The sequence below is a fragment of the Ambystoma mexicanum genome, chromosome 2p, assembly GCF_040938575.1.
Source record: "Ambystoma mexicanum isolate Mex_15411 chromosome 2p, UKY_AmexF1_1, whole genome shotgun sequence".
Classification (NCBI taxonomy): Eukaryota; Metazoa; Chordata; class Amphibia; order Caudata; family Ambystomatidae; genus Ambystoma; species Ambystoma mexicanum.
In genome coordinates, this window is record NC_090923.1 from 1,190,037,303 (window position 1) to 1,190,053,064 (window position 15,762).

General features: G+C 48.9%; 1 protein-coding gene across 7 annotated transcripts in view; it reads right to left on the bottom strand.

Annotated features, from left to right (window-relative positions):
- The window catches only part of PDZD4 (PDZ domain containing 4), a 737,510-nt gene that overhangs the window by 126,041 nt on the left and 595,707 nt on the right, over nucleotides 1-15,762 (bottom strand). For 4 of the 7 annotated variants that reach the window (XM_069645391.1, XM_069645387.1, XM_069645386.1 and 1 more), the window contains exon 5: nucleotides 7,999-8,061. The exons of the other annotated variants lie outside the window; for them this stretch is intronic. In XM_069645391.1, coding sequence (XP_069501492.1) covers nucleotides 7,999-8,061 — 63 coding nt within the window. The remainder of the gene's footprint in view (nucleotides 1-7,998; nucleotides 8,062-15,762) is intronic. 7 annotated transcript variants of the gene reach the window in all.

Consider the following 15,762-nt stretch of genomic DNA (forward strand, 5'->3'; position numbering starts at 1 on the left):
TATGCGTGCACTCCATAGCATCATGTATACCTGCAGCAACCATTAAAACACAACATAAACATTGATACACGCAAGGGTGTTGCTAGGTCTGGAAAAGATCCGGGGCTATGCTAATTTTGGGACTGTCGGGACTGGGGGCAAGCTAGCCTTTTTGGTTGTAACCCCTGAGCTTCTATCCAGGGCTACAACCAAAAGACCAGGTGCTATAGCCCCTCTCAGACCCCCTATCAATGCCTCTGATATCATACACGTGCAGTGGGCTCACATATCGGATGCCAGGATGCATGTCTTTGGGTGGGCAGGCCACTTGTCCCAATACTTTCGCAGACCACACTGAAGATTGGGGTTCAGAAGCCGGTGGACCAGCAAGAAGAAGTCTGAAAGCCCAGTGCACTTTGCAGACACTCTGATCAAGGAGCCGACATAGATAGAGGACGAGCGTGTACAGGAACCCATGTCCAATGGGTGGAAGCAGCTTGAGGTCCACTTGTATTATGCCCTTGCAGTCCACAGAGCCAGGGAACAGCATAGGCTCCAAGTGAAGAAACCTACTTATCTGTTTCGGGAGGATAGTTCAGGGGCAACGTGCTCGCCTTGGCAGCAAGACGACACGGAGCAACACAGGTTCGATCCCTGGGTCCACGCTTGAAACCTCTGGGTATTAGGCGCCTTATAAATAACTTATCATATCATAACCTGCCACACACAAGCCCCACCTACTCCTGGTAAGTGCTGGAAATGGAAAATATTTATTGGGGAGCCTTAATTTCTTAGGAGGACGGGGCAGGGCTATGGGGCGTGGCCCCCGGGCCAGGTTGTACTACACAGTGGGCCTCATTACGACCTGTGCGGAATGCATTTAACGGCGCCGGCAGAGGCGTAGACACGGTAGGGCCTCAGCGGGCAAGGGCCACCCAAAATCTGTAAATGCCCACTCAGCATTTTGGGGGCATTTACAGATGTTTATTTCACTGTGGTGGGCCCAACTACATTAGCTGCAGACCCCCCTTGTTAGACAATCCTGGCTATGCCTCTGGGCGCCGGTAATGGTGCCGGTGCCATTAAACGCATTCCGCACTATTACGAGGTTCCCTTGCGGGACCCAATGTGGACGTCTGGTTTGACCAGATGTCCAGAGCGGGTCCCGGGAAGGTACCAGGGAGCTAACAACAGGCCGGTCGTAATCGGCCCTTTGTTAGCTCCCGCAACCATTCCCATTGAGCCCTATGGGGGCTCAAATGGGAATGCGGAAGGTCCGGGTTCCCTGAAGGAGGAATTACCAGGCCCTCCAAACTCGGAATGGCCTGGTAATTCCCCATTCAGGGAACCCAGACTCGGACCCGATTTTGGAGGCAGCCATTAAGGGCATGGCTTTTTCTCCAAAGTCTTAATGAGGCCAGTATCTCTGTATAGAACCCAATCCTGGCAATTTGCGTAAAGCAAAGAGCATTATGGGAACAACATAATGTCCACAATTTTAAATGTTAAACATGTCTTATAGTGATTCATTAAGAAAACCTTTTAAGAAAATAATGGACTCTTCTGTTTTGATTGGTCACAATATTCACCCCAATAAAGAGATGTCTGTAAAATGTAGGACATATATAGCAGTTTCAACAGCTGCAAAACAGTTTGTGATGCTTCGGCTGTTTCTGTATGCATGCTCCAGTAATGCGTCTTGTCGGGAGCAACCTGTGCTGCAATGAGCAGACTGCTTTCAGAAGACTTGGCACAAAAAGCGATTGACGGGGCTCCGGCAAAACATTTTTTGACGGAGCGCTGTTCCGTCTTGTTCCCGCCCATTTCCTGCACTCCTTCTGGTACCTAAAGAATTGAACGGTGAGGCAGCTGACCTAGACATTCATTCTGTAAGGTTTCCTTTGATTTGATTGAAGAACGTTTGAATCAGCGCTAACAACCCAACGTGTACACAGCAAAAGCAACACTCGAAGGATGGAAGAGGCACTCAAAGAGAAGTCTCTTCAATCTTTTCCTGAACGTCAACAATTAGCTCATATCTCCTAATACAAGCAGTATGGAGTAATCTGTTATTTTAAGCGCGACCGGGGGATCGAACCTGTGTTGCTCCGTGTCATCTTGCTTCCAAGGCGAGTGCGTTGCTCCTGAGCTAGAGTTCCAGAGAGAAGCTGCCAGAACCTCAAACAAGCGGCCAAGAGCTCTCAAATATTTAAAAAAATGGAACCAAGGGATTTTTTAGGGGTTCTCAAATTTCTCCCTTGTGTATACCATGGAATGCAGTCTGCCATATATTCAGGCGGTTTACCAAATAAGGTTTTATGTAACCGAGTCAGGGCCTTGAATTTCACCTTAGCCTCAACCGGGAGCCAGTAAATCTTCCATGCACTGGGGTAATGTGAGCCCTCCGATGAGTATTGGTCACAATACAAGCCGCTGAGTTGAAAAGAATTTGAAGCTGTAGTAAAATCCTATTTGCTTCCCAAGAACAGAGCATTATAATAACCCAATTTAGCCCCCAATGATAGCCCGAGTAACAGTAATGAGATTTTCTGTTAAGGGAAACCTGCCTGTGGTAGTAGGAGGGCGAGCTAAGCACGGCATTGGCCTGGGGAAGCATGGGCATGATATCACCAAGTAGAACACCAAGTGCTTTGGCTTTACCATCCACTGCAATGTCATCTTGTGATAGGCAGATTTGCATATAATCTGCCTGCGTTTTCAATTGGCTCTGATCCGAACAGACCAGCAGAATTTATTTCGCTCGCATGCTGTTACAGGAATTGTTTTTTTTGTTTTGTTGCATAATTTTTTGTTGTCTTAGTTGCGTATTTATAATGTGCTTAAATACCCAGAGGGTTCTAAGCGCGACCCGGAATCGAACCTGTGTTGCTAGCATCGTCTTGCTTCCAAGGCAAATACGTTGCCGCTGAGCTATCCTCCCGGGACAATCAGTCTCCCCATTGTTGAGAGAGGAGCCAGTGCCAGAGTCTCTGCTCCCAGTCACTGGGGGTTGGTGCAGTTCTACAGATGGGGGCTGGGGGAAGCCTCACGTAGGGTGGTGATATGGTTACCACGGAGGGCGCACAGGTATTACTTATCGAGGACCTCACGAACACAGAATTCTAGACCCAGCAGGAGGGTCTCAGTCCAGCGAATGCTGCTGGGAACCTTGAAGGGGGATCCCTGTAAACCCTGCAGCCAAAAGGGGTTCACCCACACTTTATTATGGGGACACCATGTGCCCCTGGATGGATTGGCCACAGCTGGCTTTATGATCTTTACAAGCGGGCATCACTCGTGATTTGCTTTAGTCTATGTTGCCCTTAAAAAGAAAGAGGGAAGGAGGAGAGTGTCTGTTTACCCAACACTTATACTTTCTGATTAACCGCTTCCTCTGGATGGCAGAGGTAGCCGCCTGTAGGCAGGCATGCCCCGCTGTGCACTGAGGGGTGCATCCTCAGTTTTCCTGCTCTCTCCCCCCTGACAGTGGGGTTATTGCCCCCAAGATGAAGGAGGTCTCTGGAATGACTGCGAAGGCAGACCTGGTGTCGCTGACTTTCTCGTAGAAGGGCTGCAGTATTGTGGCAATGGCCCACAGTCAGCAACTTCAATGGGGCCTGCATCTCCAGCCTGCCCCAGGCCACAAGTAGGTAAGAGCCCTTTGCAGCTGGGAGGCCAGGTCTCCTGTTGGTGGCAAGCCCCAATACCACTAACATGGATGAGAATTCTCTAAGAGGTACACACTAGTGGCACTGCCATCAGGCCCCTCGACAGATGTGCATGGACAGATGCTCCAACCTCAGCCATTATGGATGTATCGGAAAGAGCGGCTCGTTCTGCCTTCCCTGTTTTACAGGAAGGAAGGGTCTACGCCCAGAAGCGGCCACTGACCTGGAGAGCAGCTGCGCGTCTGACTCAGTAACCCAGGGAAGGGCAGCTAGAATGTGGAGCTTGGACCAAAAGACCACTGGGGGTTCATCTAATCTACACCCCCGCACCCCCCCCAGCAGCAAATAGACCCTGCTGACCAATGCATACTTGGCCTGTAAGAGAAAGCAGCTGAAGTCCACGTATTACCAATCCCAACAGGAGCCTCCAATTCCCGATGGTAGAAGTGCAAAGCACAATGGCCAGGTCCTTTGATATGAGGCAGGATTCTCTTAAAGACCTAGAACATAGTCACTCCCTTGGCATTTAAAAGCTGCAAGCCAACCATCATGGCTACTCCCAGTCCCATGTTTCCTGGTACCTTTTCCCCATTACTGGTTTCACAGCAGTGCCAATCATACCAGCATGGCTGGATTCCTGTTCTTCAGAGAAAAGTGCCAGCAAGTCGCGAGGAGGCCTCATGAGGCAGAGACCAAATTGGGCGTCCTTAGCTCTTGCCCTCTTAGCTCTAAGTTGGAAATTAGTCTTTATGGGACAGTCTGGTCCCGGCTGCTTTGTTAAGTCAACCATCTTACTCTGTCCTGGAACAGTGCAGAACTCACCCAGTAGGCGACCATGGCTAGAATAACAGAGTGCACCTGGACTAAAGTCAAAACCACTGGAACCAGTTGATCATGGGGGGATTCTGATGGCCTGACATGAACCAGGACTGGCCGAGGTTGCAGAGCAGACCTAACGTCGCCTATCAATGCTGATACCATCCTATGCTGAAAGTGATTAGGTCCTCAGGCAGGCAAGCCTTGGCAGTCCATCGGTGCCCACACTCACCTCAGGAGTGGTGCAATAACGCCACATGAGTTCTGGGCAGCATTTCTGGGGTGGAGCGAGCCGCTACCACCGAGGAGATGGCCCCACCTCCCGGTAGCCAGGCGGGAGCACATCTGATCCTGACAGGGAAACCCAGGAGCAAGGTCCCCTCAGTGATTCTCACCCTGCTCCCCACACCAGAATGGAACTTAGACCACTGTAGCTGTTTGTGACGCGTGTGGCGTTTTCATGCAAGAGAAGAACGCTTGACATGGACATTCGATTTAGAAAAGACTTTTATGTTTTCTCTCTTGCAGTTTTACGGTCTGGTTCTCTTTGCCACTTGCATCAGCAGGTCCAGCGAGCGCTTTATCTTGTCCTGCTTGGGAACTTTCACCCCTGGTCCCAGGATGCACCGCAGGTGCTCCCTCTTTCTCACAATGTTCCATTGGCAGGGTTATGCACTTAGAGACCGCGGTTATGCACTTGGGAACCACGGTTATGCACTTGGGAACCACGGTTATGCACTTGGCAACCTTTGCTGCTGCCGGTTTCTTTCGACCTCCCTCTCGGTCACACCATGTGTACCGGTCACCGGTCACTGTTGAATGTTTGGAAACCTTCTAACCGGGTTCTGGGCTGCAGGGAGACTTTTCTAAGTTTCTCGCTTTGCTGTGGATCGACTCTGTTGCCTGGACTCACAATGGTTCTCTCTGCCTGTTCTCTGAATGACGGCTTGAGAAACCGCCATTCAGAGAACATGGCTCATCGGCGGGCCCCTTCTGTTCCTGGAGGACCCCTTTTGGCTGATCGGGCGGCTTTTCCCTCCCTAGTGAAGCCGTGGATCTGCTCACGCGACCCTGGAAAGGGAAACAGACTATGATAGATCCAGTTTTGGTGGCGTGGTGGAAGCATTTCCCCACACATGTGATATTTGCAGCGAAGCCTTCTGTGCATAAAGGATTAGTTGAGCATTTTGAACCAGAGATCATGGGTCACTTCCCATCTCATGTGCAAAGGACACCAAGTTCTGCTCTGTGCCGGAAGGGGGTGGGTTGGGGCACTGCTTGATCTCAGTCCCCCAAGGATTTTCGATACCAAGAGTAAGTGATCACCAACAAGATCCTGAACCATAAGGTGCCAGAGTGGGCTTATCGCTAGTAAAGGGTACTATGCACGGGCCACTTCATCGAGTATCATGGTGTAGCACAGAGTATCCAACTCCCCGAGCAGGAAATCATGGAATTTCTCATAAATATACAACGGATATCACAGGAGTGGTTGTGCCAGAAAGCAGGTTCCAATATTGAAATCATTTCACTTGATGAAAAGCAGCCAAGTGTCACTCCTGCTCAACCGGACCCCGCCATGGAACAACCCCGCAGCCATCTAATGGCGTCTGCAACCTCCACCTAGATCTGCTCCAAGAGATTCTACGACTGCTGCCGTTTCGGCATCACTTGTTCTAACATAGGTTGGTTCCTATCCCATCCAAAACAATGGCTCCAAAGAGTTCAAAAGGATCGGGCCTGCCTCATCATGGACTTGAAGATGGCTGACCACATCGCGTTTGCCCTAGTGTCACTGCACAGCAGGCCGTCAGGGAGGACGCTGGATCCAATAGCCTCTGCCTTGTTCGCAAAAAGCTTGCCATGGCCACACACACACCTGAGTGCCTAATGGGAGCCATGCTCATATACCCACCAACCAGATGTCTGTGGTTGGCTAACAGGTCTAAATGTTTTGGAGCAGAATTCCGCACTCACAGTGTTCTACCGCGTAGAACTCTCTAGCCCTGCGCTTGTATTTGTATTTTGTATTTTTATTGTGCTTTATATGGTGCCCTTGTCCAAAGCGCTTTGCATAGGACGATCAACAGTACATAAAATCAGAAATGCAAATCAGCGTTCATATACAGCCAGCATCACTCAATCAGAGGACGGAAACAGGTGAGTTTTTTAAGAGGAATGGAACAGAGGGTAGGAAGTGATAGAGCGAAGAGACAGAGGGAGCATGTTCCAGTGAAGAGGGGCAAGGAGCTGGAAAGAACGAAAGCGGGATTGAGCACAGGGGTTTGAGCAGGCGGTTTCAGCTATGGATGCATGCGTGGGATCTATAAAGTGCGGATCCAGCTGGGAGGCAACAGGGCGCTGCACAAAGGAGTCACACCCCAGGTGGGATGCCGGGGTAGCAGAGGCACTGGGGTGGGTAGAGCAGGCAGCAGGGGATCTTTCAACCCATTTCAGTAAGTCCTGGATTGGACTGAAAAACCACCCTTCTGGAAAACTCGGAGTCTGGATCCTGTCGAACTCTTACTCATATGGACTGACCAACACAAGGTACCTTCATTTCCCTCCCCCAACCTCCCACGCCCCTGTGCTCAGTTCCCTGTACAATGCTTCCCCAGGCCTGAAACAGCCACCAGGCAGCGGAAGTGATATGTAAAACCACAAAAAACAATTACAAAAAATAGATAGATTGTACTCCTACGTAGCATGCTGGTTGTGCTATTTAATTTGTAACGCGCACCCGAGGACGGAGGGCATATGGGCGCACAATGAAACAGAAGGATAGACACCTAACCACGAACATACATGCAAAATAACATGCTAATCTAAGCACATGCTATTGGATCTATCCTAATGCCCACTTATACTGATGACTTTATTTATTTATCTTATTGCTTGCTCCCCGTACATTACCTGTTACCCATGAATCTTGCAACTGTAAACACTTCCAACACTGTACCCTGTAATCACTGTGACTGTTAGCGACTGTCACTCACTGCAAAAGCTGTAATTGTATATATCTCTAACACTGTACCCGTAATATTATGACTGTTAACCTCTGTAATCTAAGCTTAAAGCCTACTTGTACTGCTTGCGCCCAGTTACCTTTGGGTTTGGTGCGCCATACAAATAATAAACAAACAAACATACACGCGGGGCTTCCGGTCAGAAGGCTCAATATATAACTCGCCTAAGCAACCCTAGCTAAACAACTAGGCCTGCAGTTTCTTCTTGAACTGGGCAGCAAACCCAGAGGTGGCACATGCCCTTTGCATAAGGATTCCACATACCATTATCTGGGCTCCCATAATGCACCCTGCCCTTTCCACAGGAAGCCCAGGTATGTACAAGCCGGGCATATTTGCTGCATAGTGTGCCCCGGTTAATAGCATGTGCACTTGATTGTGTATCCAGACATGTACTACATAGACTGCACAGACATGACAATTTTATATCCTTCGTAATAGCTCCAGAAATGGCATACATTGGGCACAGCTCGCCCAGGCAATGCACGTGGTCCCGGCGGGCTCCGTACCTGCAGGATGCGGTCTCCCTCTCTGATCCGGCCATCCTTGGCAGCGATGCTGTTGGGGTTCACCTGCCAAAGACACAAGGGGTAGCTCAGCAAAGCAAGCAAATGCAGGGGAGCTTGGAAGGACAGCAAGAAGTGGGGCGCAGGTGGTTGGGAGAAGGATGCTGGTACATGGGGGTCACGGGTGAGCAGGAGTGCAAGCAGGTAGGGAATAGGGCAGGCGAGGGTGCAAGTTGCTGGGGGGTGCGACGGCACGGGGAACAGTGGCCAGTTGGGTAAGGGCCATAGTCAGGCAGGGGTTTGGCAGGGACACAGACAGGACTGCACCAACAAACACAAAAGGCACATGAGCAAAACCAAAGGAACAGGCCAAAGAGCAAGTAACTCTGCCAATGATGGTGTGAGTGAGTTCATATGTGAGTGTGCACATGGCTTAGTTGGGAATTGCTGAGTGAGTTAATATGTGTTTATGTGCGTGTGTGGATGAATTCTGGAGTGAATGACTAGTAAGGGGAGTGAGTTTTGGTTAGAATTTCCAACAAAGGAATGGCTAAGTGAGTGACTGAGAGAATTAACGACTGAATGCCTTTCAGGGTGACTGAATGTCTGGCCAAGGGAGTGTATGTGGCAGTTTAGAATTAGAGAAAGAGTGAATGACTGTGCATGAAGGAATTGTTGAGCATCTTTGTGTCTGAGACAGTCACTGCCCGAGTGAGTGAATGCAAAAGGGAGCATCTAGGTAAGTGTCACAGATCATAGAGAGTGATTAAGCATCAGATTAAGTGAATGGCTACTTGAGTGGATACCTGAGTAAGTAGATGGTGGTGTCCACATTTGTGAAAGATCAGGCAAGCATACTGGGACTTGCTGACATTGTCACACAATCTTTCTTGAAATGGCACAGAGGAACATTAACAAACTGTATCAACCTGCAGCGCCCCAACAAAGACCCACACCACCTGCATAAAGGAACTGTATTAACTAACATTGTCCTGACAAGTAGGACTCATAGCATTGTACTCCATCTCAATAAAATGAGCACAAAAAGACAGCGCACAAACCAGTGGAACAGGTAATCGAATTCCCTAGTAGATAATGGGACATCCTGCCACAGCCCACACCACCAGAACCTCCAGTGTCCCCAGCTGGTCTGACCCTGAAGAATCACCAGGGCTGCAGAATTCCCTACAATGACTATGCAGAAGATTCCTGCACCCTTTGCCTTCTTGGCGTTGCCTGGGGACCCAGCAATTCCTTGGGACCGGAGAGTGGACTTGATCCAGGTTTATCTTTGAGCCATCGTCAGCCGAAAATGTAACAATGACCTGAAGGCCACCCTTCTCAATTGCCTGGGCACTGAAGGAGTGCTTGTCTTCAGAAACCCACTAGAACCAGGCACTGCAGATGGAAGTGGTGATACATCAGCCAGTTGAAACATTGGGATATACAACAACGCTATTTGTGAGGAATTCGACCATCCGCACAGTGGGTGTGCGCTCGCCTGGCCTTTTTTGACATTTTTAATGAAATTGAATGAGTAACAAGAACTCATTTGGACACTGGCTGAAGGTACAGTCTGCCTTACAGCTTCCGCCAGTGAAGGAAGGCCAGGATCTCCAAAGAGGGAAGCAAGATTCCTCCCCTAAACATCTCCCAGGGAACAGAGGGAGATTTTTAATCCAGATGACCCTCCAGCAGCTCCAGAACCGGTACCCAGCCAGCACAGCGTGCCCTGCTAGGCTCTGCAGCAAGCTTCCTAGCTGGGAAATGTCAGAGAATCTCTGAACCAAACCAAGGACAAGGCAGTTGCCTGCAACATTTTCCTCAGCTTTGGGACGTCCTCCTTAAAGGACGACAAAGGCCCAGTGAAGAAGCTAGGAGGAGTGCATCGACAAGCATCAACCAGTGTCCGCATTAAAGGAAATTTCCAAGCCAGTAGAGCCCCTCGAGCGGCAACCGACTGCACCGCTGACTGTTGTCACGCCGCAGCCGCTAATATAATTCGAGAGGCCTCGACCAGTGCTTCAGATCCACCAACCAGCACTGAGACAATGATTCCTGACCCCGAGCCACCATGTAGGCCAGCCTGCAGCTGTCTGTCCAGCCTCGCTCGCCAAACTGCCTTCTGCTGACCCGCAGCTGTCTCCCGTCTTGAACTCTGTCGCAGAAGCTGCAAAGCACCCTGAAACTGACTCAACCATGTTGAGCACCAAGAACTTCTACAAGCACAAGGTACATTGTGGTTCTGTCCCTCTGGTCCTTACCGAAGGCCCCTCTTGATATTTTATGACCCATTGCTCCCTTTGTGCTGAAACTAAGTATACTTGAACTATTGCGATTAATTACTTTACCAACTACCCTCCTGTCAGTATCCAGAGTGAATCCTCTTTCCTTCTTGAAACTGTCTGTCCTCTGCATTCTTTTACAGGGTGGGTTGTATTTTGTAGTTTGCTAAAGCTATCTGTTGAATAATAACAAAGTAGATGTTTGTATACAACCTTGACTGGACAGTCCCTTTTATCATTGGGTAATAATTGTATTTTCATTCTGTTGCAACTAACCAACGATCCACAATCTTGCGGAGATAAGCCTGCCGTTCCATCCACGTTACTAAAATTGGGCAAGGAGGTTTATAATTTTCTTGTGTTTCCAATCTGTTCAGATCCCTTCTGGTGTACTAGAGGTGTGGGGCAGATTGATGGTTTAGAAACCGATACTCATCCATGGACCACTGGTGCCCCGGAAGTTGATTCATCACACTATTACCAAACCTCAAAAACATTTAGGAAATAAACCCAGCATAGTCTTGGAAAGATACTACTTCTTTTCCTGAAAGCAGTGCTTTGTGGAGTTGAAATACCATCAAAAGGAAGGGGCTAATGCTCAAGGTAGCGAAAAGGCATATAGGAATTAGGAAGGTAGACTCCTTGAGTCATACCATGGACCATGATCGACCATAGTGGGTCCTGCAGACAAGGGTCACTTAAGATCCTTTTAACTAAAAACTGTGCTAAGTATGTGAGGAATTTGCAGAAAAGAATCTATCTATGCCGGTCTTGAAAAAGAACACTCAGTTCAAATGGTCTGAGTTACAAAGGGAATCCAAGAAAGCGAGGGCTGATATTAACTTCGACACTGCACTTAAAATGTTAAAACCAACCTCCCTAACTGTGATCAGTGTCGATGCTTTCTGCAAAGCTCTTTCAGCCATTTTAAATCAATCCATGATGGAAGAGAAGTTACCAATGCTTTCACTTCCAGGACACTCAAGGAACCCAAGCTGGGCTATTCCACCATAGAAATGAGGTCTCTGGGCCCTAAAAGATTTCAAGTCCCTACCTTGGGGCCTGCCTACCACTGTCAGAACTGGCCACAAGCCACTTGTACACATTTTCAGCACAAAGCTTCCCCCAGAATTTTCCACAGGATGGTAGAAGTCATGATGTACCAAGCCAAAGTAGTGGACATTCCTGACAAATAGAAGATTGTTGCAGATTGCCCGTCGAGGTTGCCAACTGACTTCACTTTGGATACGTCAGAAGGCTTGAGGACAGACGGAATGCAACCAGGGGTTCGTAATAGCTACTATACGTCCAGGAGTTGCCAAAACAGAATGGCCGGAAGCCAGCAAGGATGACCCAGAGGCCATCATGCTGCAAAGGGGCCTCAGAGTAGGGTGGAGCACTGTAGCACGTGATCTTCCAGCTTATGTTCAAGTTCTCCTACAGATTTCAGAAGATTCTGGGTGCGTCTTATGTGATGACTGCCTCATCTATCTAATATCCTTGCACCTGAAAATTATGCAACTGGACCATGAGGGACATGTGGGTAGCAATAGGACTGAGCATTGCATCAGGGAAAAGTACTGGTGCCCTGTAATGTTGGTTAGGGTGGAAAACCTTGTGAAATAATAATGCCACACGTGTGAGATGAGTGGCAAGACAAGAAAACCTCAAGGCGACACCTCTTGCACTCATTTAAGGTCCCCGCATGATACGGAAAAAACTAGCAATGGACATCGTTGGCCCTGTTGAGACTGTAGACCATGAACAACATATTCATTTTTGTTTTAATGGACTGCAGCAGTAGGTGGAATGAGGCGTGGTTCAAAGAGATGTTATCCAATTCAATTTCTAGGTACCATGTTTATCAAAGAAGGAATACCCGAAGAAATAGTAACTGATAACCCGGTGCAGTTTGCCGAATGAGATGCAGCTGTTCTTGAAAAACCACCATGTCAATCTTCGCAGAACGGCCCTGTACCACGCAGCAGGCAACAGCCTTGTCGAACGAATTATCCGTTTTGTTGAAGGGATATCCAACTCGCCATCGCAAGCCTTCTCATTCGGAGGGAGGTGCTCAGAGAAGCTCTCAATGCTTTTAGACTAAAGCTTCACTTAGTTACCGGCATTGAACCTTCCTATGAGGACATTGGTGGATTGAAAGGGTAGACATGGGATTGGGGCTCAAGAAAGTCAGGCTCGCGGAAAAGGCCTACAAATGATACTACAACTGCTAAAAAGCTTTTAAACCAATTCACATCCTGATTTGGAACTGGGTCAGGGCGCATCTCACATCATGATTGGGAGCTTGGTTAGGGTGAAGGAGCCTCACAGTTTACCAAAGAGCTTCCTCTGCTCTGGTCCCCATAACAAGTCACTGCAACTAGCAAGGGCAATGTGTTCTTGGATGGTGGCAATAAATGGTGCATGAGCAATGTTGTCTGAGTCAGGACCCCTGATTTCCGTAAATCCGGGTAGACTGAAGATCTACCTGTATTTCAGGGCAGTTCCGGTGAATCCTATGCTCCACAGTAAGACACCCAAAAGACTACCCGGAGGAGGACCATGCTCGCTTCTTTCGAAGGAGAACTCTTACAACAAATGTGCCGAAAGACTTTATCGACTATACAGATATTTGGAGAACCCGTACCTCCAACTTGCAGAAAGACAATCTACACTGAGTTCTGTTCTTTCATTTGTTTGTATCCATACCTTTTCCTTGCCCTCCTTTCCACTGTGTCCACTCTTTTTTCTTCCCTGTGCCTCCCCCCCTCCTTGCTTCCCTGTTCCCCCCGGGAGCTGAGTGTTGTACCATAGAGTGATGGCTGGATTTCAGACTCCAGTCAGCATTTTGTAGAATGTATTTTTTGGGGTGTGGCAGTTGCGGGGTAACTGGTGAACCAACCACCATGCCATTGGGGGTCATTACCATAAATCTCCCTTACCTCATGTGCCTCTTGTATTGCTGGTCTAGAGCCCTATGCTCAGCTTTCCATAATACTGGTGGCAGATACTTATTTCCTCTTTTCCAAGGGCTGGGATGGGGGAGGGGGTAACGGGCTGGCAGCCCAAGTTATCGGGAGAGTTGACACCATTAGCACCCCAGGTTATCGCTTTGGTAGCCCGTGGTGTTAAAATAAAGTATTTTCCATCATTCAACGGGACGCACGCGGAAAATACTTTACCAAAATGGCCACCATGGTTATAGAAGGCAGTGCTCCATGCGGAATCCCTCTTCTATGACCATGGTGGCTGGAAAAGGGAAGCTGTTGCACCAACAGTCAGGTAAGTGGGGAGAGGGGTTGGGATTTAGAAAAATAATAATAATAGTTATGTGAGGGAGGGTGGGTGGGGGAAGATGACTGCCCGAGGCTGCGGAGGCAGCCTGTGGGTTCCATGGAACGTGGGTTGAGATTACAGGTTTCAGCCTGCAATCTGTGAAACCTGATTGGCTACACACCCCGCCCTGGGTGCTAATGCTTTATATAGAGCTCTGTTTTCCTTGCTGCTTGGAAAAGGCCCGTGAGCCAAGGAGGCCCCGTGGTCTCGAGGGATCTAGTGTTTGAAAAGGGACGTGTGCCTCCAGTGGAAGTCAAGGCAGCTGCATCAGCTTCAGGATGATGTTGTCAAACCTACGTGACCTATGCCGAAGGTATAATGCTTGAGCACCGCCAACCACACGGGGACCCGCCTTTTTCCCTGCAAGCGCGCATGCCCCAACTAGGGTGGCCAACTGTCCCGTATTTAGTGGGATTGACCCGTAATTAGGCACTCTGTCCCGCAGTTTGCTCAGTGGCTCTGCGGGACGCGGGTTGTCCCACCGTGCTCTGTTTGAGCACAATTTGTGATCGAACAGAGAAAGTCAGGAGTCACAATTAGGCATGCTGGGGCCGGCCACTGCAGGGCGCTGTCTCACAGACTAGCTGCCACTTGCCAGCCACTGTTATTCCCATTTGCGGGAAATGTATGTATATGACCCCCCTGCCCGCATTTCCTGGCAAACGGAATAACAGTGGCTGGCAAGTGGCAGCGAATCTGTGACATAGCCTATATAAGAGTCCTATTGCATTGCATTGCACACGCAGCTGCCGACGAGACAGGCCTGCAGGCCATGCATTGATTCTGCCTTGATTCTGCCTGGTGAATGACGCCGTGACATCATCACCGCCTTGTGTCCCGCAAAAGCATGTCACAAAGTTGGCCACCCTAGCCTCAACTACAACATTTTCGGAGGCCTGATACTTCTCACTGGGTTGCGTGGAATGTCCTCTTTCTATGTTATTGTGAGGAGAAGAAAAGGAAGTGATGACAAAGGGACGTGGAGTGGAGCGAGGGTGGGGGGGGGCGAGGGCACAAAGGGGAAAGAAGAATAAAGAAAAGAAATATCCATATCGTACTCTCCATATCCGCCTTCATATTACCCTCGTTGTTTTTTTGTTGCGATCCAGACATAACAGTGTGCGTCCATTTTAGGGAACGATGCCCTATGTGGCTCAAAACCCCCTCTGAGGCGCGGTGCAAAGAATCCCCGTATCGCACATGGAACAAACTGACAGGAGCAGCCAAATGGAAATCATGTGTCTTGGCCACAGGGCAGTGCCCGCTGGTGCCCGTGGGTATCTAGTAGACATGTTGCAAATATCCAGAGGTTTAAGGTGGCTTAGAAGCTTGACTACCAGTGACTTAAGGGTTGCTGCTTTCATGGATCAGAGACCTTTTCTCGCGCCTTTTCTAGGGCCGCCGTGGACCAGTCATGCCCTGCTCGCCGACTTCTCTTTGCACATATTCCAGTTAGGAAAACACCCCAAGCCATGCTCTGAACGGCCTTTCTTAAATTCACTGATTCTGCACTCGCTGATTTAATGGGTTGTTTTTTTATCGGCGATTTTTATTTTTTTCTTTGTTTTTTTACGATACATTTGATCTAGGTATACCTGTTGCATTACTTTGATGTGTTGTTCTTTTAAAGCTGCACTTTGTGCATTGTTTGAGTGCCCTGAATTGAGCCATTTTGCATGCTGGGGACAGTGTAAATCCCCAAAACCAAATAACATTTTTAAAAAAAAGTGAAAACTGGAAAATTAAATAGAATAACGCTTTTTTTCTGGTACCTCCACAAGAGGGCAGCCAGTGACCATAAACTGAGAATCAAAGAGAGGGTGACCGGTACACCCCGTTTCGGTGCCACCGGTTCGGCGCAGGCCCGATTTGCCGCGACCAGTTTGGCACGGCCAGTTCAGCGACGGGCCGTTTTGGCGCTCGGATGTTTTGGCGCGGCAGTACATGCCTGCCCATGAGTTACTGTGTTCAGCTGCACCTTTCCATTGTAAAACATTAAACTATACGTAATGAATCCATTTTACTGTAAACATGTGCAGCCAGGGTTTTCCAGCTCATCATTTTGAAATGGGCATCTGTCCATTTCAGCCAGCTGTGCAATTATTTCCCAATATGTCAAACCCCCACCCCAAAGGGACGAGGTGAC